Genomic DNA, 21,687 nt, shown 5'->3' on the forward strand with positions numbered 1-21,687 from the left:
GTTGTTGTGGTAATGCAATGCGCGCATGATTCCGTGCCAGAGAAAACCACACAATAGATCAAGATGACGGAGGGGGTACTCGCGAAGGTGAGCGCTTGGGGGCTGAGTTCCCTTGGGTTGGCGCTGCAGAGCTTCTAGAATGGCATATGGTTGGTCTTTGGTCTGAACTTAAAACTTGACTATCTGTCATTGACGTGCTAAAAATAAATTGCGAGTTCACCAGCTCTGCAGACCGATCAAATCGAGAAAGTGGCCCACTGCATATTGACACTTGACCATCCATACTAATCACAGATCCGGAGTCAATAATAGGAATTATCGCATCACTTGGCGGTGAAAAGTTTGAAATGACGAATTGGCTCAAGCCCACCTGGTCTCTTGGGATCCAAACAACCTCTGGCTGGTAAGAGAGGGACTTGTGTAGCATTAGTATTCGATCTTGAGTTGGTGGTTTACGAGTTTCCGCTGTCTTTTCATCTTTATGTCGCCTACTGTCTTTCTCACTTTCGTGTTGAAAGTAACTACACAGGTCCAAGGGCAGCATGTCATAAGTCCTATCAAACTTTTGGTTGATCTTGATGTGGATATAAGTTGTAACTAGCATAGTGACACCCATGTACATACCCAGGGTAAACGAAGAAGATCTCAGGTAATGCCCATTCTCATCGTGGTCTCCTACCAGGAAGAAAAATCCTACCAGACAAATCTCTAGACAATAAACACCGGCGTATAACTGACGCAGTGCCACCGTGTACAGCTTTCCAAATGTCTCACTTTCGTTTCGGTAATCCACAACATAGAGAAGACAGTGTTTGTAACTGAAAAGAACTACAGAAAAGATCACCGTGCAGATTATCAAGATCAGTGGACTCAGAATACTATATGCCAGTCCTATTGAACCTATCAGGGAGAAAAATGGGTAAATTGACCCCCAATGCTGTTTGGGCAGAGTTACCAGAATCTTGAACCGTTGCCTGGGTGTTCCTGTTCTAAACTTGAATATGATGACTTTGTGCAGCAACTGATTCAATTGAAGAAGCAAGTTGCCTGAGTATGCCAGTCCTCTGACGACAATGAAGGAAAAAAGAAGTTCGAAGCCTTTGGAAGGTCTCTTGCAACCAACTTTGGGATGGATATCGGATTCTGGAGTAAGTTCTGGAAAACAGAAGTGATACCTGATGAAATGCTAACAACTAGAAACACCTGTACAAAGAGAAACAAAAATAGCCATTTTTGTACCTCCAGCTCTAGCTTTGCCCCTGTCAGTATCCCCTGATACCTACAAAGGTTTCTGAATGTCTCATAAACGGCCTCTGTTAACAAAGACAATGCAATAGTTGGTAGCAAGCCTGAGACGATATTCTTCATGGTTGCTGGTAATTTATTTATCCACGCCAACATTGGGATCAAAGCGGTCAAATATGGCAGATGTGAGACCAAACCGACAAAGGCTACGGGTACGACCCATCCAATGATAATCAGCAGCATTGCAACCTTGGTGAAATATTTTCGGCATCGTTTGATGAAACTATTTTGAATTTGAAGATTATCCCATATAATGTCTTTCGCATTTAGTTCCACGTAACATTCATCCATTTCAAAATAGTTGGAGCTCAATAGCAACTGTTTGGCCATGTAGGTCGAAAGCTGATTGTTCAAGGTGATGAATACATTATCTGTGGAGGTTATCCCGTGTGTTTGAAGATAAGTCGGGTCGTCGATATGTGACACGATTTCAAGTCTTCGTTTGTTGATTTGAAACTTGATTGCGGTCATTTTTTCAAGGCAATATTCAATTGAGTGGACTCTTTGGATGTATTTCATGCCAATGGGGAATCTGCATTGCATTTTGCTTCCGAAAATCTCTATTGGTTTATTCATAGTAAACATTTCTCTTTCAAAGGTTGGATCAGGATTATTCAGCTGCTTCCGCATCTTTCGTAGTATCTGTTTCTCCAGTACGCCACGATAAAATTTGTAGTCTTGGACCAAACCATCCAATTTGTCATGGTTGTAGGTGAACCAAATATCAGAAACACCTCCTGGGAGTATGCTGAATATATCACGAAGACGCTCTTTGTTTCTATTTTTCAAGCTGACATTGGTTAGAATGATGGTCTTTAGGGGATTAGAGTTTTCGGGATAATAAGTTGCAAGGCTTAGCAATTTCTGACGTTTCAATTGTACGCAGTGATACAGCTCATGGATCAGGATCAAGTGGAACCATACTATCGTAATGTTGGCCATCAGACAATGCCAGAAGTACCTGGCACTTTTCTCCATAGAGACATTGGAAATTGATACTTTGTCCAGTCCTGTAGATTGTAGCTCCTTGACGTTTCCAGTGAAGTTGATCGGGACTAGTATCGGTATACATGTTAGGCTTAGACCTCCAAAAAGAACTATCAATATAGTCAGAAATCTCAGAAACAGGTAAGCGTCCAACCCCAAGTCGTTATAGGAGACAAGGGGTGTACGGAACACTGTAGAGCACCATCCAACGAATGAGTTACGTGGAGGTGGGACTTTACAACGGTCCTCTACGAAGTATGATCTTGGTTGGTAAATGTACCGGAATTTTTTTCTTAGGTAAGAAAATGCAAGTACCTGTATGAGAAAAATGGCTAGAGCAAACGATATCGATGAAAAGAAGGCCTGAGATGAGATACCAGAAGATTGATGAGCCTTCCCAGATTGTGAGGTGTTCAGAAAGTCGAATACCCTTGAAGAAGTGTTCATTTTGGAAAGTTCTTTCGTTTGGTTGGAGGTTTGAGTTTGTGGAAGCTGGAAGGATTTCTGGGGGAGAACTACTCACTCCAGTGGAGCCCTGAGCGAATCACCTAGAAAGGGCCTTAAAGAGCCAAAAAACGAATAGTTTCCTCCGCTCCTCAGAATTATTACTTTTGTACGTTGTTGACAACCCTTATATCTTAAGACCACTGTCTATTCCTTTTCTATGTACATTAATGGAGTTCTCCAGAAGCGGAAGCCTTTTGGATTCTAGCAATGTAGTGACGAGAGATGACGTTCCAAGCAGACATGTACTTTCCAATGCACTGATTCACACATGTTTCTTCTGAAGAAGAATAACTGTTGGTGGGCTTGGTAATGCACTGTTGGAAACAGTTTTCAGTAAGCTTGTTAACCAGTTCAGTGGCCTGGGCCATGGCTAGCTCTTGGGAGATCTGCTGCTGAATTTGATTCTTCAACTGTGTGGATTGGGGGGAGCTCATGGAAGAGGTAGATGTTGAAAGTGGAGTGGTAGAATTATTTGAACCTCCAAATAGGGATCCGAAACTTGACATGAGAGCTGGTTACTAGGTGGTTGGTTGGACTTTGCACTGTCAGATAGAGTGAAAAATTAGTGGTGTTTGGGAGTAAAAAAAAATTAACTTGAGTGATGCACTATGGGAGTTGGGGTAAATTGTTTCAGTTATAGAAGTGTAGAGAGTCAGCGGGCATTGAAGCTTGGGGAGAGCAGCAGAATAATGATTTGGTATTAGCAGAAATGCTCATCAGCTGTCCCTGTCAACGTAAACAGCGACTGAAACATTAACAAAGTTTCGATTGCTTCCATCCGACATCTTCCTGTTTAGAGAGTGATACAACAGATCATCTGAGAGTTGTGGCAAACCGACTCCTAGTTAAATAAAAATTAACCTCTAGTAGTGGCCAACGTTTATCCGACCTCCCACCCAGTCTGAATCATTTGCAATCAGCTTCCAGATGACAGCAATAACTGTAAAACTGTTATCCAAATTAAGATCTCAAACAACCACCCCTGTTGTCCGGATATCGAGGAAATTTCGGTATCAAATCAACCATCAGATCTCAAATCAGCCTTAAAAAACCAAAAAGTTCAAGTATCTCCCCACCCAAGTTCAATGTCAGTTGCCGCATCAAGGACCAAAAGCAACACCAGCAGCTCCGTGAAAGGTTTTGCAGTGGACCAATCGCCCAAGTTGCATAGAACAGCTTCCCATTCCTCTACGATAAGTAACAGTACCCTGCATACGAACTTCCAGAATAATTGGTTCCCCAACAGCGAGATTGTGCCCCAAAAACAATACGCCGTGACTTTGAAGTTGTCCAGTAGAGAGATAGAAATGGTCCAGAACTCTTGGGCTGATATTTTGTCTATGGATGTTACAAACTCAGGTGTTAATGGTGAGAATCTTGCCACTTCGAACGCAAAATCCTCAAAAAGCAGATCAACTACGAAAATCCTCAACGTCAACACAGCCAGCTTCGCATCATCAACGTTCTGCGTCCAATTCTACAACAATTTAATCACCATGATCCCTGGAGTGGAGAAACTTTTCCCCAGCATCAAGCATCAGGCCATATCATTTGCTGGGGTAATGAACTCGGCGGTTGTCAACCTGGGGGACCTGGCAGCCATGCATGACTATCTGGAGAACTTGGGACGGCGGCATGCCAGAATCTTGGGTATTGATCCTCCTTACTTCAAAAAAATGGGAGAGGCTTTAGTCAAGACGTTTAGAGACAGATACTCTAAGGACATGTCACAGTTCTCTGTTGAATTAGAAGAGCTATGGATTCGTTTGTACTGTTTCCTGGCAAACTCTATTTTGCAAGGAGGAATCGATCCTATAGTGAGATATGAGCCCCCCAACATGATCGACTCTGGAAGAAAATCATTGCTCTCTGACACGGATTCTGTTTTATTCGAAGAAAATGCCTCCACGACAAGCTCTCTAGCCGATACTACCAACGTCACTCCTACTGCTTCAGCTGCAAGCTCGTTTTTCTCGGGCCGTCAGTCTCTAGCGTCCACAATGGATGTGGTCTCCACCACTGGCGGTGTTCCCTCTCCTAATCGTGCCAGAATGGGGTCTACCACCAACATGGACTTGAAAAAGAAAGCTGTTACGAGCAGCACCGGCCGTAACTTCTCCAAACGTTCGCAATTCTCCAGGATGAAAAAGGGAGGATCCAAGCCATCCAACCCTGACGAACCCAACTGTGTGCTTATGTAATTCTAGCCTGGTAGTAGTTGCACACTAAATATTTTTATTAAAAAGTCTTTTCGCCTTGCATGTAGGAGGAGGCAGTTGGTACCTGTCGTTCGCGGAAGCGCGTAAAACGGTATTTGACGTGTTTGGTGTTTTTCCTATTCGGGCAACCTGTATTTTTGCCCTGTCTCAATAAAAATCTCTTAAACAGAAACAGAAAAAGAATTGTCAGAAGGAGGAAACACACCCACGGAACCCACCTTTCATTCTTTCATTCACTTCACGCACCCGCTGCCGCCCATCGAAAGTGAAGTTGAAAGTCCCCAATTGAGTCCTTTAGTCAAATGTATCTAGTTAACACTGTCACTTCCACCCCGGTTCATAGAAAGACAGGATCTTGTTCAAAGGATTCCATAGTGACAATGAGTACGCAGGACGAGGAATTCTTCAAGTACGATGATCACCAGGATTCCTTCCAGACCAGCGTAGAGTCTTCGCCTGGCCTGCTAGCTAGAAAGGAGGATTTCTTCAATATGGGATTTTATAAGGGCCCCTCAGTTGTGTCTCAGAGCCAAAACCAAGATAAGAACCACGTTGCTGATTTGAGGCGCTCTTTGATTCTTTCTTCATCAGTAAACAGCTTCTCCTCGTTGAAAAACTCAGAGTCGTTCAAGAATTTAGCCGTCACGGACACCAAGGAAACTCTGACTCAAAAGTTCACCATCTCCACTAGTCCCAGTATCAAAGCCTTAGAGGAGATTGTCAACAAAAAGACCAGTGCCAAGAGCGATATCGGTAAGTCCAATAGGATAAGTGTCATTTCTGAAGAGATTTTAGACGATGATTTTGACACGCCCATCCATTCCATGGAAACCCTAACACAACTCACACACGACGAGCCCGTCGAGAAGATTGATGTCGTAGATGATGCCGAAGACAACTTGGTTGATCTGATCGACTTGAATAGCGAGGCTGATGCCTCAGAAGTCGGTGCCGCTGTTGGTGTTGCTGTTATCCCCGCTTTGACCGCTCCTCAAGAAATAAGCTATTTAGACCAAAGTCCAGTTGTTGTCCAAGAGGAGGACCCCAAAGACAATGCCGATTTGACACCACCACCATCTATTTCCAATGCTGCCGCATCTGAATCATCTTCCAAGTCCCAGATTCGTTCTGTTAGCGCTTCTGTTTCTGATGTAGATAGCACGTCTTTTGTTTCTATGCTAGAGGAGGCTGAACAGTATGCGCAAACATTCGGGGAACTTCCTACAATAAAGGTTGTTCAGAAAACAACTGCACCAGATAATACTCCAGCAAGTCAACCACAACAGAAATCCTTATCTTCAGTGACATTGCTAGGACTTTCTGAGCAGCCCACCGAGAAGGTTCTTCCGACTCCAAACCCCATCGCCAAGTCAAAGTCTGTGACTGATCTTACTTCTACAAAGAAGAAGAGAATGAGCTTCAAACAATTGTTTAAATCGAAAAAGTCAGAGATTAAAGAGCCAACTAAAGACAAGAAAAAGAAGAGTGTCTTTTCACTAACAAAAAAACAATCCAAGGAAAAAGGTAAGAATGCGTCAAAGACGACAATCTCGCAGCCGGTTTCTGCAACCAAGAAAGATGTCTTACCTTCAAATATACCTTCAGAATCCACCATTAGAACGACAAGATCCGCTTCAATGGCTGATGTCTGTCGCCTTGAATCACCGAACAATTACAGGTTCCATAACGCCTCAGTACATGATATAGCAAGCGCTACTGCTACACCTGACACTATCAACATTGAAAACTTCGATCTCCACTCATGCACTTCCTCTCCCCGCCTTCACTACTCACCAAAGAACACCCGATCTATCTTGTCTGAAGAACATAGCATAGAATCAGGGCTTGGTATTAATATCGAAACGTTTGAAGATTCATTTAACTTGGGAGAGCCAGAAACTTCCAATTATTTGCATGGTGGAGAGTCTATTTTCCCTAAATCTCTAGACCCTAAAGAGATCGAAAGCATCAAATCTTTGGAGAGGTCGAGATCCCAGAGATCGCTGAAAGTGGGTAGTATAATGTCAAAACAAAGCATCCAAAACGAAGAAGAGTTAGCAGAATTTGCTGATTTCATCGATTTTGGAGGAGACATTCCAATCGATTTCGATTTCGATATCAACTCCTTGAATAGTGGAGAGATTTTTGGCAGCGATGTGATCGATGAAAACGACCTTCTGCATCAAGACAGCCAACCAGAGCTATTGCAAGATGAAAATCATGATCTTGTGGAAGATTCTGTTGAAAAGCTGTCTATTTCCAAATCAAGATCTCCCAAATCGCCAGTCTTTGGTGGATTTATTCCAGACAACCTGGATGATAACGACAATAGACCAATTTCAATGTCTTTCCGTGGACTAAGAGGACCAACTTGCAAAGAGTCATCCTCCAAGTATCTAATTCCTTCCAACCAATCGCACACTTCACTACTAATGACAGACTCGGTAGAAGCTGTTTACAAACAACAATGCAATGTCAGATTTAATTCCAGAATCATTCTATACGACACATACACCGGACTAGAGTATGATAGACATCCAGAGACAGCTACTTGCAATAGGTTAACTCCTATGCTCGCCCAACAAATTAAAGAAGAACTGAACACATTGAAGGCAGAGATGGAGATCCACGAAGAATCACGTTGTTATACGCACTTTTTTTAACTTTGGAACTCTTTTATTTACTACTAATACAATTATTTCTCTCCGTAGGTTTGATGAGCATCTGTGAACACTTTTTGAAGTAGTGGAGTCGCAATATCTTCAAATCTGGCTACAACTTCGTCTGGTTTCTGAATGTTCACAGCAACAAAGTATTTGCCGGACTCAGACTCTTTAACATCGACAGCGGTTTCCTTAGCCCACCCTGCACTGTCATATTGGAACAGTGAGATGACTGGTGGTTTACCATCAACGTAATCGGGGAACTTGACAGACATGTGTGGGAGCAAGAATCCTGCGGTGAGAAAAAAAATATGTGCCCCCCTGCTGGGTGGGCGATTCAGTTTTCCGCCCAGATAGTCCCAACATGTCGCGAGCACTGAAAACTTTCATTTCCTAAGTATCCACCATCACCCAAATGACAATCGAAATACCCAAGTTGGCTGTCCCTGGAATGGTCTTGGCTCCTGAGTATTCGGGCAAGATACCTTCCATTGAAGACTTGAATGAACCTGAAACAGGTAAAGATTGCAGATGCCACTTTTTTGCTGGTCCTGGCACCAGATTGGATAATTTAGAACTAGGCAAAGAGAACTCCACATCACAGATCCCAACCATAACGGCAACCGTACTGGGACAAGTCTGTGTTTTTTTGAGGAGTGATGAAGAGAATGTAGAGGCAAAGAAGTCAGAAAATCGTGAATACGTGGTGATTGTAGTCCCCTTCAAGAATAACAAGATTGAATACGAAGACTCTCAAGTTCCTCATATAAGTAAAAAAGATGAAGCTTACCTGAAGGGAAGTAGTCTTCCTCAAGAAGGTGACATTGTTCTAGTAAGAGTCACAAGAATATCTCAAAGGCAAGCAAATGTTGAAGTGTTAGCCGTGGAAGGAAGAGGTAATGTTGGTGAAGAATCAGGAGTGGGTTCGAACGGATCTGGAGCCATTGCTTCTGGTGGAGGATCTGGAGCTTCCTCTTTTATCAATGCTATAGCGACCTCTGCATCGCTGATTGCTCAAAGGTCCGACATTGGAGAAACCTTCAAAGGAATTATAAGGTCACAAGACGTTCAGTCCACTAATAGAGATAAAGTCCAGATAAATAAATGCTTTCGTCCAGGAGATGTGTTGAGAGCAATCGTAATCTCCCTAGGTGATGGTTCCAATTACTACATGTCCACAGCAAGAAACGACCTTGGGGTTATCCTGGCTAAATCCAACGGCGGTGCAGGTAATGCCATGTACGCTGTTGATTGGCAAACGATGATAGATCCTACTACAGGGGTTATAGAAGAGAGGAAGTGTGCCAAACCCTTCTCATAAAATGCATTATATCACATTATTCATATTAAATCTATCATATTTTTTTGTTTTTTTGCTGCTCTTAATTTTCTTCTGTATCTTTCTCCTACTAAAATGATGCTCTGAGGTCAATTTCACTCAGGCCGATGGTAGCACCGAGTTCTTCGAAACGCTGCATGTAGTGCTCTTTCTTCTCTCTTGCAATTTTTAGCATTTCGGGCCAATATTTGGCATGGTCATAGACAAAATTGACATCTCCTTCGAATTCACGGTCTAGTTGTTCTTTTGGGCAGTACTGGATGAATGGCTCGTCAAAGACAAGTTTCTCCCTGGTTAATGGATCGATGAATGGATGGATTACTTTTAGGAACGTCCATCCCAACCATGGAATATTGGTCAATAAAGCCTTCCCAAGACGTTCGGGATAATGGGTTTGTAAAATATGTAAGACTTGACGGCCTACACCAATTGGTGGGATCTTGGAAGTTGAAACATTGGCTGCTACTTCGGGATGCTGCTTGAAATCGATCAATAACGCCAAGGAATCTTGGCCTGAAGGCATGTAGTCAATGACTCTCTCCAACATGAATACCAAGTGCTGAACCTGTCTATGTGATGTTTTGGTGTTCTGACGACCTGGTTTCAAGTAAAGACATGGCCTAGCATCATTTTCAAATCCCAGGATCACTTCCTTGCCTGTTTCATTCTCAGGAGATACCAGTTCTGCGGTGACAGTGTTCAAAGAGTCGTCCAATTGAGCAGAGATTCCAAACTCCCTTCTCCATGCAATAGTGCCCTCAATGCGATCAATGCAGTCTTTATAATGCCATTTAGTAGCCCTCAAGTATCGTAAGATGGCCTCGCGCGTCAACCAGGCCTTCTCATCATAGCTCAGTGGCTGATGATCTGACGAAGACGAGTTTTTCTCCGTCACGGGGATCCTAAGATCTTCGTTGCTGAAGTACTCCAGAACCTGGTCATACAGCTTCTGCTGTTCGGCGGTCAGTTCAGCTTCCTTTGGGGGTTTCACGGAATCAAGTGGGTCGGTAAAAGGTAGATAAACTTCCGGGCCGAGGTCTTCAGAGGGAACCTTGGGGGCAGATTTCGACGAGGATTTCTTTCCAAAGCCCAACATTAAAGCTCTTGAACGTCTGAGTACCTAATTGGCTCTTAGATGAAGAGTGTAAAAGGGTGGGAAAAAAGTGGCGAGTTATGCAGCAGGAGAAGAAAAGGAAGGACCCCATCGATTCGTTTATTTCATTTATGCTGATAAATCCAACGTTAATTTCATAATTCGCGGTTAATACTGGAACGTATTTCGGAACGGAAGCTGTCAAAGAAAATACTTCCGTGAATAGGGGGTACTGAGGTAGAAAGGAGGGGGTTTCTCCTTTAATAAGAGTGCTAGTCGATGCTTTCCCAGTATTCTGTAATCGTGAAGTTTAGTTGTAGTTTCAGGTGTCTGCATAGCCTGTCTAGGTCTTCTGTCGTGTCGTGTGGCCTCTCTTTTACTGATTGCTCGACATCTGTCATCCTCGCAATTGTGCCAGACATCCAACATCCAAGTAATCTATCAAGAAATATACTACCTTACCAAGCATCTCTCCAAAGAACATCCAGTAACTTACCCCCAACTACCCTTAAACTTTCGAAAAGCCGATGAAAGAGAAACTGAGAGGAGCTCGCTCACTGTATGAGCTTGCCTCTGCCAAATGTATAAGATCCATCAAGTTGATCAAAGATGTTGGGGAAGTGCCTGTTCATGTAGTAGAGCCAATCCTGGCCAAAATGGGTGCACATCAACTGGAAGCTATTGAAAAAATGTGTCCCCATTTGGCGCTTAGTACAGACAAGATATGGCAGAACCTGATAGAAAAAGATTTCTCCAACAGACCTCTGAATGATGGGAGGCTGAGACGAACAAAGCCAAAAGATCTTTACATGAAATATAGACAGGAAATGGAGGACTTGAGGAAGGATGCAACAGAGCGATTGAAGAAAACAACACAGAGATTAAATAGAAAGAAACAAGAGTCAAGAATTGTCCAGATAGATCAGTTGATTGATCCATCGGCGAGGAGGAAACGACCAGAGCAATTCCAGGCACACAAGACGCCAATAATGCAAAAAGCTAGACAGGAAGCTCTATTGAAAAGCAAAATGTTCAAGGAAGGCATTCGTTTCAACCAAGCACCAAAGACAGAAAAAATGAGGGTCCCCGGAGGATTCAAGATGGCTCTGCAGAAAGGTGAGAAATATGAACCTATCACCAGAGGAGTGAAAGGTACGGTGTCTATAGCAGTAAAAGATGGCAAATCGTTGAAAGGTAATGCAAAGTCATCCGAAGAAATTACGCAGTCTTCGAAGAGGACCACGCCACTTCAATCAAAGACGCCTTCGAAGAGACATCACAGCTCAAGATCTCCCAAGAACAACGTATTCATATACAATTCATGACATTTCTAAATATACATAATGGCATTAGCTCGATAGCTTTTTCTTTTGACGTTGTAATACAGTATTATCTTCTAGTTTTCTTTTGAAATGTGATACAGAGTTCCCTCTCTCGGAAGCACTGCCAACCCCACCAGCTAAAGGCTCGTCCCCTATGGCAGCTGTTTGTTTATAGCTCCTAATTCGAAGAGTTCCATTTAATAATACTTTGGCGGGGGATGATGATACGCATTGTTTTGAAGTGGAACTGGCAAGGCCTAACACCGTCAACAGGTTAATTACATCATATGAGTTCCGGCATAATAGGGGATTGGTAGCACCACTGGAGATAACCAATCCCCTTGAACGAGATGCTCTAATTAAAGAAGCTACACCATTGAAGAAATGCTTCCTGCTAATGCCTGCATCTGTTATTCCATTATCCGTTGAAATGCTACCAGCTGGTCCATCTACAGCTGCACAGTAGACTATCTCAAACAGAATGCCTTTTTCTATAGCTGAACATACAGTTTTGTGTTTCAAATAGCACGGCAGTCTTTCTCCGTAATTAAACGTAATTAGATCGCATTCCAAGCTTGATACTGCTAGTTGCAGGGCTCTTTCACTTCTGGGTCTAACAGCAATGATATCAAAGGCTCGGGTCAACTTGCTCAGCCCTTGACACTGGGATGGATCATCTATGACTAGTGTTATTCTGGTGTATAACTTGATTCTTCCTTTGAACTCTTTGAATAATGAAAGGTCTATTGGATTGGGAGTTTTAGTGTCATTAGGAACCTTGTTTGGAGGAATCAGCTCAAAATTGAATGCCACCTGTGAATAGCCCAGTTCTTCTAGTGTGCAAAGAATCTGTTTGAGAGAATGCACTTGCAACATAGTGGGCCTCTGGTTGTAGGACGCAACCGGCCATGGGATGTTCAAGTCACAGAGCATTGAAGAACAGAAAATTTGAGATTGATAGCGAGATATATTGTGCTGGGTGGAGAGCTCTAGAAGGACATTTGGACGGAGAAGTACGCGAAGTAAAAGGAATATAATAAATCAGTTCCAAAGTTCTGCCAGAACTTAATGGGCTAAGAATGTGACTCAAAGTAGCCACAACGGACGCAACGTTCTTAAAAGTGGCCCTTGTCTCCATATCAGCTTATCCATTTTTGTTCCCGAATATTCCATTCACTTTTTTGAGTATTGCCACTGGACATGTACTTTTTGCCTCCCAAGATTTCTATATAAACCCGAGATCCCATTTCGATCGCTAATCTCCAACCTTCCTGCAACCTTCAATTCTCTGATCTTCCCCAAAGTGTCACAGAATATCGGCCAATCCCTAATGACGGACTTTGACAAAGGAACTACTTTGATGGAAATTGGTGAGCATTGCCAAATATGCAACCAAATTGATTTTCTTCCCTTCAAATGCCCCTATAATTGTGGGTTAGTTTACTGTGAGCAACACAGATCCCACTTGAATGAACACAACTGTCCAAAGAAACCCCAGAAATCTAATCAGTCCAGACTACAAGAGCATAGACAAGTCCAATCATCGAAGAGCTTGTTCCCAGAAAGGCCGAAAGGTTACATTCTAGAACCCCCATCACAGAAGCTTACACCCTCATCACAGTCCTCCTCCAAAAGCACATCATCGTTATCCGACCCTGCAAAACAGGCGTTGGCAAGATTGAAGAAATTTATTTCGTCTTCACGGGCCACTACCAAGAAATCCAGCGTTTTCAGTTTGAAACCCAAAAAGAAATCGTCCACTTCGTCAAGCCCGTCTGCATCTCAAAAAATTATTCAGTTGGCCAAGTTGAAAGCAGAGGCTAAGGGAGACCCCAAAATCTCCCTTTCGGAAAGAGTTCATTACTATGTACAATACGTCTCAGAAGACAACCTCCCCAGCGAGAACAACCAGAAATGCTACTACGTTTCCAGAAGTTGGCCCGTTGGTAGATTACTAGACTATACGGCCAAAGAAATGAAGATCAAAAACGAAAATAACAAGACTACAGACGAACTCAAAAGGCTGACCATTTTCAGGGACCCCAGATCAGGGGAGCAAAGTTCAGACGATTTTATATTTGTTCCCGCTAATGGTAGAGTGAGTCAAGAGATAAAAGACGCAGACCATTTGTATTTAGTGCGTGGAACTGCATTGTAAATACCTAATTTCTAAAATGATATTTAACTTAACTTTTTTATAACTCACCTCTAATTCATGAACAACACAGTATTTTCGACCAAAATCCACGCTTGGACTTTCTGGAATCTGCATCCTCCTGTTGATTGTACGATTGTTTTATTCTAGGATCCCTGGTTGGAGAATTAGTGTTTGCAACGTTGGTTTGCGAAGTTTGTGAATGTAATAGCTGAGCTTGGGAAATCGCTGGCTGTTGATACTGCTGGTTCCGACGCTGTTGTTGCTGTTGCGATGCTGAATTGTTTTGCGGAGGTCGCTGCTGGTTATTAGGAAGCGTTGGGAGCGGCCTGTTGTAATTACCGGATAGCACGCCACCTCCTGAAGTAGCAGCCTGTTGTTGTTGTCTAGACTTGCGTTGCTGGCTATGACGATGATGCCTATCACGCTCTCCTGGAGGGTTTGGATGACCATATCCGTGTAAATTAGGCTTTTTGTTGATGGAGGCATCCCAACCTCTTCCCCCATTCAATTTCATCCAGTCGTATTGGCCATCCACGGTTTCATTAATGTCATCCAATGCAGATAACAAAAGTCTTCTGTAGCCTTCGTAATCTGGATCGCTATCGAAACCGAGGTTTCGTACGGTTTCCAGATATTGGGCAAATTGGCGAGGGAGACCGGAACACAAATCATAAACAGGGGTTGTACGTTTCTTCTCACCAATTTTCTCGTACTTTTGTTTGTTCGTAGGTGCCTTCAATCCTTGCCATGGCAGTTGGCCTCTCAGGAAGTAAAAAAAGACGTGACCAAGGGCCTCTAAGTCATCTCTTCTCGATTGTTCTCTACCCAAATGGGTATTGACGGACATGTAACGGGCAGTACCACTGAGAGATTTTTTCTCTCTATAAGGAATGTGCTGCTTAGTCCTTGGATCTCTATATTGTTTGGCCATACCAAAGTCAATGAGATGAACTTTGTTCTCGTCAGGTAACCCTGGCCTACCAATCAAAAAGTTATCAGGCTTGATATCTCTGTAGATAAGGTCATGACTGTGGACTGTTTCGATAAGGGTGAGCATCTGCACGGCTACAAATACGACACTTTTCACAGAGAACCTGCGGCCACACCACTCAAAGAGGTCCTCCAGAGAGGGACCCAATAAGTCGATGACCAAAATGTTATGCAGACCTTCTTGGCCAAAATAGTAGGCCTTGGGGATGCCTTCGCAACCCGCCAGATGCTTGTAGGTTCTGTACTCATCTCTCAGTTGAGGAGCCTCAGTCTTGCGAGGTTCAAACTTTATGGCTACTGGAAGGGAGTTGAGCATATTGGTTCCTTCGAAAAGTACACCGAACGAGCCTTCTCCGATCTTCTTGCCGATTTTGTAGTGCATGCCCACGACTTGACTAGAAGTTGATTGAGAACTGTTCAATAGCTGCTGATGCTGCTGCTGTTGCTGCTGCTGTTGGATCTGAGCATTTGCCTGGACCGGAGACTGGACTTGGCCCGGAGTCCCCTGGGCTGGCGCCTGGACTTGAGGACTTGGACTCGCTGCAATAGCAGCAGCCTGGGCTGGACTTGCTGATACGATTGGTTGTCTGGATGACATTTCTAACAGGTCATAAAACTATATAAAAAACCCGAAAGAAGTAATGAACAAAATAGTGAAACGTGGTGACAACTGTGAATTTTGCTAGAGCCGAAGAAGCTATTCACCCAACTTGATGTTATTAGTTCACCTTTCCAGAGGAAAAACTAATGGAAATGTTAGGAGGGTCGGAGGATTCTGTGGAGGACTAAGTGTTTCCAGTTTTTTTGTTGTTTTTTTTGGGTGGCTTTGGGAGGTGAATTCGTTGGACGGAGGTACACAAGTGGGAAATAGAAAGCAATGCGAGGAAGTAATTGGCCAAGATGCACATAAAGTAGATCGCGGAATTGGGAAATCTCATACTCCACAAAGTGAAAAATTACCCGGATTGAATGCCGTCGGCCAAGACCAAGATGAAGGTGGTAGCTGGAGGGGGCGGGGAGGGGGGCATAGCGTGGTTTGAGGGAGGAAGAAAGTGCTGTGGAAGTCTTCGAGACGTGCATCCTCAGGGTGTCTACGGTTGGGACGTCTGCTTGACCAGGGACCATTACACGAGATCGGGCGGGGAGGGCTTTATCGGTTCAGAAAATGATGCATACAGAATATCTGAAAGATCTCAGGTGGTTGCTGAGCCTAGTTAGCGGGACGATCAGGGCACCCTTCAAAGTGGAAATAGCTGCCTCTGCAAATGCGTGGAATATTCATGAAGCGGGTTTCCCGGCTGTGAAATATCCCGCTCCAGTTCGCAGAACCAAAATGCTATTGTTGAACTACTGTGACTTGGCTCTGATGATTTTTTCCGGTAACGGTCGTCCAAAAGGTACCCCAGTAATCATCCGAAACTGTATTCTCGATATTCTTTTTAGGCGACATTCTCTTTAGGCTGACTTTCTCAGGAACAGCCACTGTGGTCCCCAGAGAATCTTGAATGTGCCCGCCCGTGGACCTCTCGGTCGGCCTAGCTCAGCCCGTCAAGTCTCCTTCTATCTCCATCAAGTAATCACCCACGTGCATAATTTTATTTGCAGTTTCACACATCCGTCCTATTATTCTGATCATCACCTAGGAAAAAGAAAAGCTTAAATCTTCAACGGTTTCTTGAACTACTTCCAGATGGTCATCCAAAAAGAATTTGATCTCACAGTGGGACTGTCGGAAGACAAGGAGGCTGTTGTATCGTACTCAGACCTTACCCCGGAGTATTCCACCATCAGTTTGAACCTGGTGATTGACAGGAGACGTAACTTGCAAGCACTATTGAATAAGAAGCTTCTGTGGTCAGCTCCATGCTGGGTGGGGGTCCTCTCCATCTCTTTAGGCTATGGGTACTTCAAGTTGGCTGACTATTTCAAATACATCCCCCTCCAAGAATTGATACTCAACAATAATTTCAGATATGAACTGATAAGCACATTGATTCTTGCTGGAATGGTCTTTTCGATATTCTTTGCATTGTTTGCTTTGAAGACAGAGTTTCTACGTGCTGATGCTGACAAGTTGGTCGAAGAGTCGGAGAAAGCCTTTGGATTCGACCTTAAGGCTTACAGCAACTTACCAGTCAACACCGTCGATGAGTACAAATCATTGAGAAAGACAGATGACAAAGAGCTGGAACTGCTTGAAAATGGAAAAAATTCACAGATAGTTATTTACAGAGAAACCCCAATTGCTGTAATCTCCTTGGTGGTCGATAAAGATCCTAACCAGACGAACAATTCGTCGTATGTCGTTCGTATCCAGAGCTTTGGGATCCGCAGGGTTTATGTAAAATCGGGAATAATGAAAGAACTCCTGATTTGGGCTCTTTACAGAACTCGAACTATTGTGGAGGCCCTGAATGCTTCTGAAGTGCTGGTTTTGTGTGAATTATACTCTTTTGAAAAAGATGTCATTCCCACATTTCAAGAATTGACATTCAAGAAGATCAGTTCTCGTCCACTGAAAGATTGGTTGTTGGGAGGTATTTACGGTGTTACCCAGGACACATGGGCAATCGGATTATTGGCCGATGGGCAAGATGGTTCTTCGAAGGAGGCTGTATCTAGTGACTCCAAGTCTACAGATCCAAGCGGTTTAAGAAAGAGAAATTGATTACAGGTAAGGTTAGTTTACAATGAAATCGGGTGTCGGTTTACTATGGTATATTTGCTCAGCTTGGTGTTGAGCAATATGGAATTTATTGGATATTTTTATTTTGTTCGTAAGACCTCCAGTTGATTTGATGGTGGCCGGACTTGATAATCCAGAAGATCGTTATCTTTGGTATTCGTTCCATCGTGGTAAGTGTGTACGAGCTCATATCGTTTTTTCTGGAGGAGTTTCAAGCTGAGAACTGGAAGTCTAAGTCAACACTTTCTCGGTCAATCCTCCATTCTTGTATATAGATGACGCCCTATTTATATAAGGAATAAAATACAATTACAGGGCATCTTGGTCTGTCAGATTCAGTGTACTAATTGGGACACCTACGAATCAAATGAGGAGCTGAGTTTTCTATTTGTTCCTACTGAAATAAGTATAAGCGTTGAAGTTAATGCGCAGACGAGTCCTCAACTACTGGCACGAGCAAGAAGCCGAACCATTTATGATCCTTAAACGGAGTAACTTCGAACCATAATGGTTTATCAACCCAAAATTGATCTGAAAGTCTTATCCTCTTAGAGAGACTCCTAAGGAACGCTTCAGAAAAGTATTTCAGTTAACTCAAACTATTTGTGTATGAAAACGAACCGCAGTGCAAACCCAGAAACAACTACAACTCTACAACAGTTATAAGTCAAACAATATCATTACACATTAAAAGTTTAAACTCTCTCTACGTGAGTAATGGTCGCAGACTTGCGATCGGAGTCGTTGTCTAACTTCGTAGTCAAATTTTCTCCTCTCAGAATTCTCTCCTTTTCGGCCAAGACAAACTCTTCTGGTCTCTCTCTTTGAGTCAGAGCCTTGTGTCTGAACACAACTGGCGATGGATACTGGATAAACATGTAATCCAAATCCTCCAAAGAACGCCTGGATGTCTCTGGATAGAGACAGAACACTACTGGCACGTAGCACAGGACAATAAATGCAAACAGCAAGTAAAATCCCCAACCCAGGTTGTTGACAGCTTTCTTAGTGTATTGAGTGATACAGAAACCACAAATCCAGTTTGTGGCGGTAGCAGCTGCTGCACCTCTGGTTCTCCATCCAATAGAGTTAATTTCAGAAGAGTACACCCAAGGCACTTTGGCATAAGATGTTCCATAAATGACATAATACAGGAAAAACATCGAAACCGTCAATGCACCCATCTCATAAGCCAGTCTAGTCTCGGCAACCTTGACAGAAGCAGCAGCAACGATATAAGTGATACAACATCCAACGGATCCGTAGATCATCATTCTCCTTCTACCAACCAAGTCGATAATGATCAAACACACGAAGGCAGATCCCAGATAAGAAGTAGCGTTGCAGGCGGATAATAACTTGGCCATAGCTTCGGTGAAACCAAGCTGCTCAGTCAAGATAGTTGGTAAGTAGTAACCGAGGGCATTGACACCAGTGAACTGTTGCATGAATTGAGTACCCATTCCCAAGAGAATACGACGCATGTTCTGAGTCTTGTCTCTGAATCTGATAACGTCTTTGAATGGAACTCTGTCAAGTCTTTCTTGCTCAATAGCATCCAAAATGGACAGGTACTCGTCCTGAACTGTTTCATTAGTAACTTCCAGATTCTTTCCCCACAGCAAGGCGATAGTGGAAAGCCCCTCCTGAGTGCGTCCTTTATTCAACAACCAACGAGGTGATTCAGGCAAGAAGCACAGAATTGGAACTGAAATAATTGGGAACAAAAGTTGGAAGGCTAGGGGAAATCGCCACTGCAAAGGACCTGAAGAAAAATAGAGGCCATAGTTCATCCAGTTTGCCAACATGTAGGCAAAAGTATTGGAAAGAGATCCCACGACCACCAAACGTCCACGGTACTTGGCCTTGGTACATTCGGCCTGGTAGACAGGACATGTGGATGATGTCATACCCATACCAAACCCGTTTATTATACGTCCAATAATCATCATGGGCAAGTGAAAAGCAGCGATTTGCAGTACAGCACCGATGGTGTTGCAAGCACTTCCAACCATAATAGTTCTTCGTCTTCCTAGTTTATCTCCAAAAGCGAAAGCTACCAGACACCCAATGAAGGCACCAAGAGAAAAACAACTTGAAGTAATACCAGAAATGTTAGCGTCGAGCGTCTCTGGAAAATGATATTTAAAGTCAGACGAGATAAGAACGCCTGAAAAGACACCTTGGTCGTAACCAAACCAGCCCATAGTTAAACCATTCACCAAGGTGAGGCAAGCCAACAGGGCATTACCTGATAGTCCGAAATGCTTCTTGTAGAGTCCCATTAAGCAGAGATCGTTATTAGTGAAGTAGTTCGTGATGAGATTATGACGGGGGTATTTATAGGAGCTGTTGATATTCCTTTACTCCACATTTCTAAATGGACCTTTATTATTAAAGTGATGCACTACAGTGACCAGTTTTGTTAAACGGTGTCGTTACCCACCTTATAATGCGCGGAGGTACTAGCTTCGCAGCACGGGGTGCATGATCGAATATACCGGAATCGCATAACGTGGACAAGATTACGTGGGATTTTCATTAACTACGACGAGAATAACTGGTGTTTAACGAGTAGAAAACGCAGGGTAGTTTGATGGATTGTTTGAAATACCTACTCCGCATTGAATAGCAAGCGGACTGAAGGATGATCGAGTCAGGGGTGGTCCTTGATCGTTGAGTGGGAGCTGTATGTAATTCAAGCTGGTTTTGGTCTTGGTAAAGTTAATGTAAGCGTAAACCATCTAAGAAAAGGGGTAAAAGTGGGAAAGAGATTTTTGGTCACATATCTGGTTGTATTCTAGAGGAGAATAATTACCGTTCAATGGCATGTTAGTGTTTTTCTCCACTCAATATCCAGTGCCTTGATTTAACTAAAACACTGAATGATCACCTCCAACTTGAACTGTTCCACTTAGCGCATTGTCAGCTGTCTGAAAATGAACAGCAAGTGGAGATACCGCCTTAAAATACTTCTCATTAACTCTCAGATACTAAATAGTCATTTATGCTTACTTTCAAATATATGCCTCTCTACCTATAAAGGGCCCTGTTGAATAGCCCGAAACTGTCTGATAGAGTCCACAACACATTGCTCAAAACTATGAAACTCCACTCCAAGCTCCTTGGTAACTGCCTCATGGTCCAGGTTGTACCCTATTGGATTCAGATCCTGTTTAGAAATAAGTTTATCAGGAATGCGATCTCCAAGGCCATGGTCCTTCATAATCTTCGCAGCAAGTGCATAGGAGAACTTGTCTGGAGCTGATGGAACGTATCTTTTATTTCCAGCTGATGGTCTCACTAAAGCCTGAACATGAGCCTTAGCTAAATCTCTGACGTCAACCCACACGGAAACTCTAGCAACAGGTAAAGGATCTACCCCTGAGTAGACCTGCCAGAGCATGTCATTCGAGAGGTTGAGCTCCTCCACTTTGTCCACTGGATGAACTACAGGACCAAAAGTCATGGGAGGACAAAAGGTCACCAAGTCAAACTGAGGTTTCTCCTTTTCAATGAAGTTCCAAGCCTCCAGTTCGGCATATTTCTTCGATCCACGGTAACCGATAATAGCATCTGCCTCACAAGCTTCTTCATAAGTAAGTGGGTTCCAATCGGCTCCGGTATAGGTGAAGCCTGGTCCAGAACCTCTAGAGACATCCATAACGGATGCAAAAGAGGATGTCAATACTATCCGTTTAACCCTTGGTTCTGTAACAGCAGCCTCCAACACAACCCTAACACCGTGGATGGCAGGTTTAATCAGCTCCTCCTCCACATCCTTTACATCATAGCTCAAAGGACTGGCAGCGTGGATAATTCCGTCACACCCCTTAACTGCATTGATGAAGGGGTTTTCGGTGCTTTTGCTTGTAAAATCCGTAATCTGAACAGGTTCAATCAGAGATGAGAACTGCGGTCTTTTCTTGGCAAACTGTTGAGCTTTCTCAATATTTCTAGTGGCCAATTTGACCTTAATTCCGAGTTTCAAAAGGTTATCAACTATGTGAGCCCCAATGAACCCGGTTCCGCCGGTGACCAATACTTGCCTTCAAAGTTAGTTACTTTCTATGGATCGTTAAGGAAGTATGGTTTCTTGGCAAGACGAGGGAAAGAAAGCTTAAAGGGACCATCCTAGTCGTTCCACCCACAGTGTCTGTTCGCCCATGATTGCCAAAATTCAATGATACTCACTTCATATCCATCTTTCAAACTATGGGATAGTGATTCAAGAGTTGGAAGATTAAAGTTGGAATATTTATTTAAAGGCATTTCTGGTCATGTCCCCCACATTTCATACTGCATCCACAGTGGATAATACCGTGGAAGTTCACATAACGGGGTTTGTTGTTTTTCGTAACGGTGAAAAGAAAAACGGTGCTAATCCCATGCAATCCCACCTAAAACATGCTTGTACA

General features: G+C 43.3%; 13 protein-coding genes across 13 annotated transcripts; 6 read left to right on the forward strand and 7 right to left on the reverse strand.

The window, feature by feature from the left end:
- Positions 1 to 58: 58 nt before the first annotated feature.
- Positions 59 to 2,739, reverse strand: PAS_chr4_0560 (Meiosis-specific protein of unknown function, required for spore wall formation during sporulation; the record flags this gene model as incomplete). Its single annotated transcript, XM_002493954.1, has 2 exons — positions 59 to 1,111; positions 1,240 to 2,739. 2 exons carry the CDS (start codon positions 2,737 to 2,739, stop codon positions 59 to 61), a joined length of 2,553 nt encoding a protein of 850 aa, XP_002493999.1.
- Positions 2,740 to 2,963: 224 nt separating this feature from the next.
- On the reverse strand, positions 2,964 to 3,305 carry PAS_chr4_0561 (Mitochondrial intermembrane space protein, forms a complex with TIm8p; the record flags this gene model as incomplete). The annotated part of the gene is made up of 1 exon (XM_002493955.1): positions 2,964 to 3,305. The coding sequence occupies one exon, from the start codon at positions 3,303 to 3,305 to the stop codon at positions 2,964 to 2,966; it is 342 nt and encodes a 113-aa protein (XP_002494000.1).
- Positions 3,306 to 3,884: 579 nt separating this feature from the next.
- PAS_chr4_0562 (uncharacterized protein) lies at positions 3,885 to 5,000 on the forward strand (the record flags this gene model as incomplete). Its single annotated transcript, XM_002493956.1, has 1 exon — positions 3,885 to 5,000. One exon carries the CDS (start codon positions 3,885 to 3,887, stop codon positions 4,998 to 5,000), a length of 1,116 nt encoding a protein of 371 aa, XP_002494001.1.
- Positions 5,001 to 5,320: 320 nt separating this feature from the next.
- PAS_chr4_0977 (uncharacterized protein) lies at positions 5,321 to 7,681 on the forward strand (the record flags this gene model as incomplete). The annotated part of the gene is made up of 1 exon (XM_002493957.1): positions 5,321 to 7,681. The coding sequence occupies one exon, from the start codon at positions 5,321 to 5,323 to the stop codon at positions 7,679 to 7,681; it is 2,361 nt and encodes a 786-aa protein (XP_002494002.1).
- Positions 7,682 to 8,096: 415 nt separating this feature from the next.
- Positions 8,097 to 9,002, forward strand: PAS_chr4_0563 (Subunit of the exosome, which is an essential complex present in both nucleus and cytoplasm; the record flags this gene model as incomplete). The annotated part of the gene is made up of 1 exon (XM_002493958.1): positions 8,097 to 9,002. One exon carries the CDS (start codon positions 8,097 to 8,099, stop codon positions 9,000 to 9,002), a length of 906 nt encoding a protein of 301 aa, XP_002494003.1.
- Positions 9,003 to 9,090: 88 nt separating this feature from the next.
- On the reverse strand, positions 9,091 to 10,116 carry PAS_chr4_0564 (Phosphatidylinositol transfer protein (PITP); the record flags this gene model as incomplete). Its single annotated transcript, XM_002493959.1, has 1 exon — positions 9,091 to 10,116. The coding sequence occupies one exon, from the start codon at positions 10,114 to 10,116 to the stop codon at positions 9,091 to 9,093; it is 1,026 nt and encodes a 341-aa protein (XP_002494004.1).
- Positions 10,117 to 10,640: 524 nt separating this feature from the next.
- Positions 10,641 to 11,438, forward strand: PAS_chr4_0565 (Hypothetical protein; the record flags this gene model as incomplete). The annotated part of the gene is made up of 1 exon (XM_002493960.1): positions 10,641 to 11,438. One exon carries the CDS (start codon positions 10,641 to 10,643, stop codon positions 11,436 to 11,438), a length of 798 nt encoding a protein of 265 aa, XP_002494005.1.
- Positions 11,439 to 11,462: 24 nt separating this feature from the next.
- Positions 11,463 to 12,368, reverse strand: PAS_chr4_0566 (Subunit of both RNase MRP and nuclear RNase P; the record flags this gene model as incomplete). Its single annotated transcript, XM_002493961.1, has 1 exon — positions 11,463 to 12,368. One exon carries the CDS (start codon positions 12,366 to 12,368, stop codon positions 11,463 to 11,465), a length of 906 nt encoding a protein of 301 aa, XP_002494006.1.
- A 397-nt stretch (positions 12,369 to 12,765) lies between these two features.
- Positions 12,766 to 13,593, forward strand: PAS_chr4_0567 (uncharacterized protein; the record flags this gene model as incomplete). Its single annotated transcript, XM_002493962.1, has 1 exon — positions 12,766 to 13,593. One exon carries the CDS (start codon positions 12,766 to 12,768, stop codon positions 13,591 to 13,593), a length of 828 nt encoding a protein of 275 aa, XP_002494007.1.
- Positions 13,594 to 13,648: 55 nt separating this feature from the next.
- Positions 13,649 to 15,181, reverse strand: PAS_chr4_0568 (Palmitoylated, plasma membrane-bound casein kinase I isoform; the record flags this gene model as incomplete). Its single annotated transcript, XM_002493963.1, has 1 exon — positions 13,649 to 15,181. The coding sequence occupies one exon, from the start codon at positions 15,179 to 15,181 to the stop codon at positions 13,649 to 13,651; it is 1,533 nt and encodes a 510-aa protein (XP_002494008.1).
- A 1,092-nt stretch (positions 15,182 to 16,273) lies between these two features.
- On the forward strand, positions 16,274 to 17,251 carry PAS_chr4_0570 (Endoplasmic reticulum (ER) resident protein; the record flags this gene model as incomplete). The annotated part of the gene is made up of 1 exon (XM_002493964.1): positions 16,274 to 17,251. The coding sequence occupies one exon, from the start codon at positions 16,274 to 16,276 to the stop codon at positions 17,249 to 17,251; it is 978 nt and encodes a 325-aa protein (XP_002494009.1).
- A 713-nt stretch (positions 17,252 to 17,964) lies between these two features.
- Positions 17,965 to 19,554, reverse strand: PAS_chr4_0571 (Glycerol proton symporter of the plasma membrane, subject to glucose-induced inactivation; the record flags this gene model as incomplete). Its single annotated transcript, XM_002493965.1, has 1 exon — positions 17,965 to 19,554. The coding sequence occupies one exon, from the start codon at positions 19,552 to 19,554 to the stop codon at positions 17,965 to 17,967; it is 1,590 nt and encodes a 529-aa protein (XP_002494010.1).
- Positions 19,555 to 20,306: 752 nt separating this feature from the next.
- Positions 20,307 to 21,541, reverse strand: PAS_chr4_0978 (uncharacterized protein; the record flags this gene model as incomplete). The annotated part of the gene is made up of 2 exons (XM_002493966.1): positions 20,307 to 21,242; positions 21,464 to 21,541. 2 exons carry the CDS (start codon positions 21,539 to 21,541, stop codon positions 20,307 to 20,309), a joined length of 1,014 nt encoding a protein of 337 aa, XP_002494011.1.
- Between the last annotated feature and the right edge of the window lie 146 nt (positions 21,542 to 21,687).

The sequence above is a fragment of the Komagataella phaffii genome, chromosome 4 (genome assembly GCF_000027005.1).
Source record: "Komagataella phaffii GS115 chromosome 4, complete sequence".
NCBI lineage: Eukaryota > Fungi > Ascomycota > Pichiomycetes > Pichiales > Pichiaceae > Komagataella > Komagataella phaffii.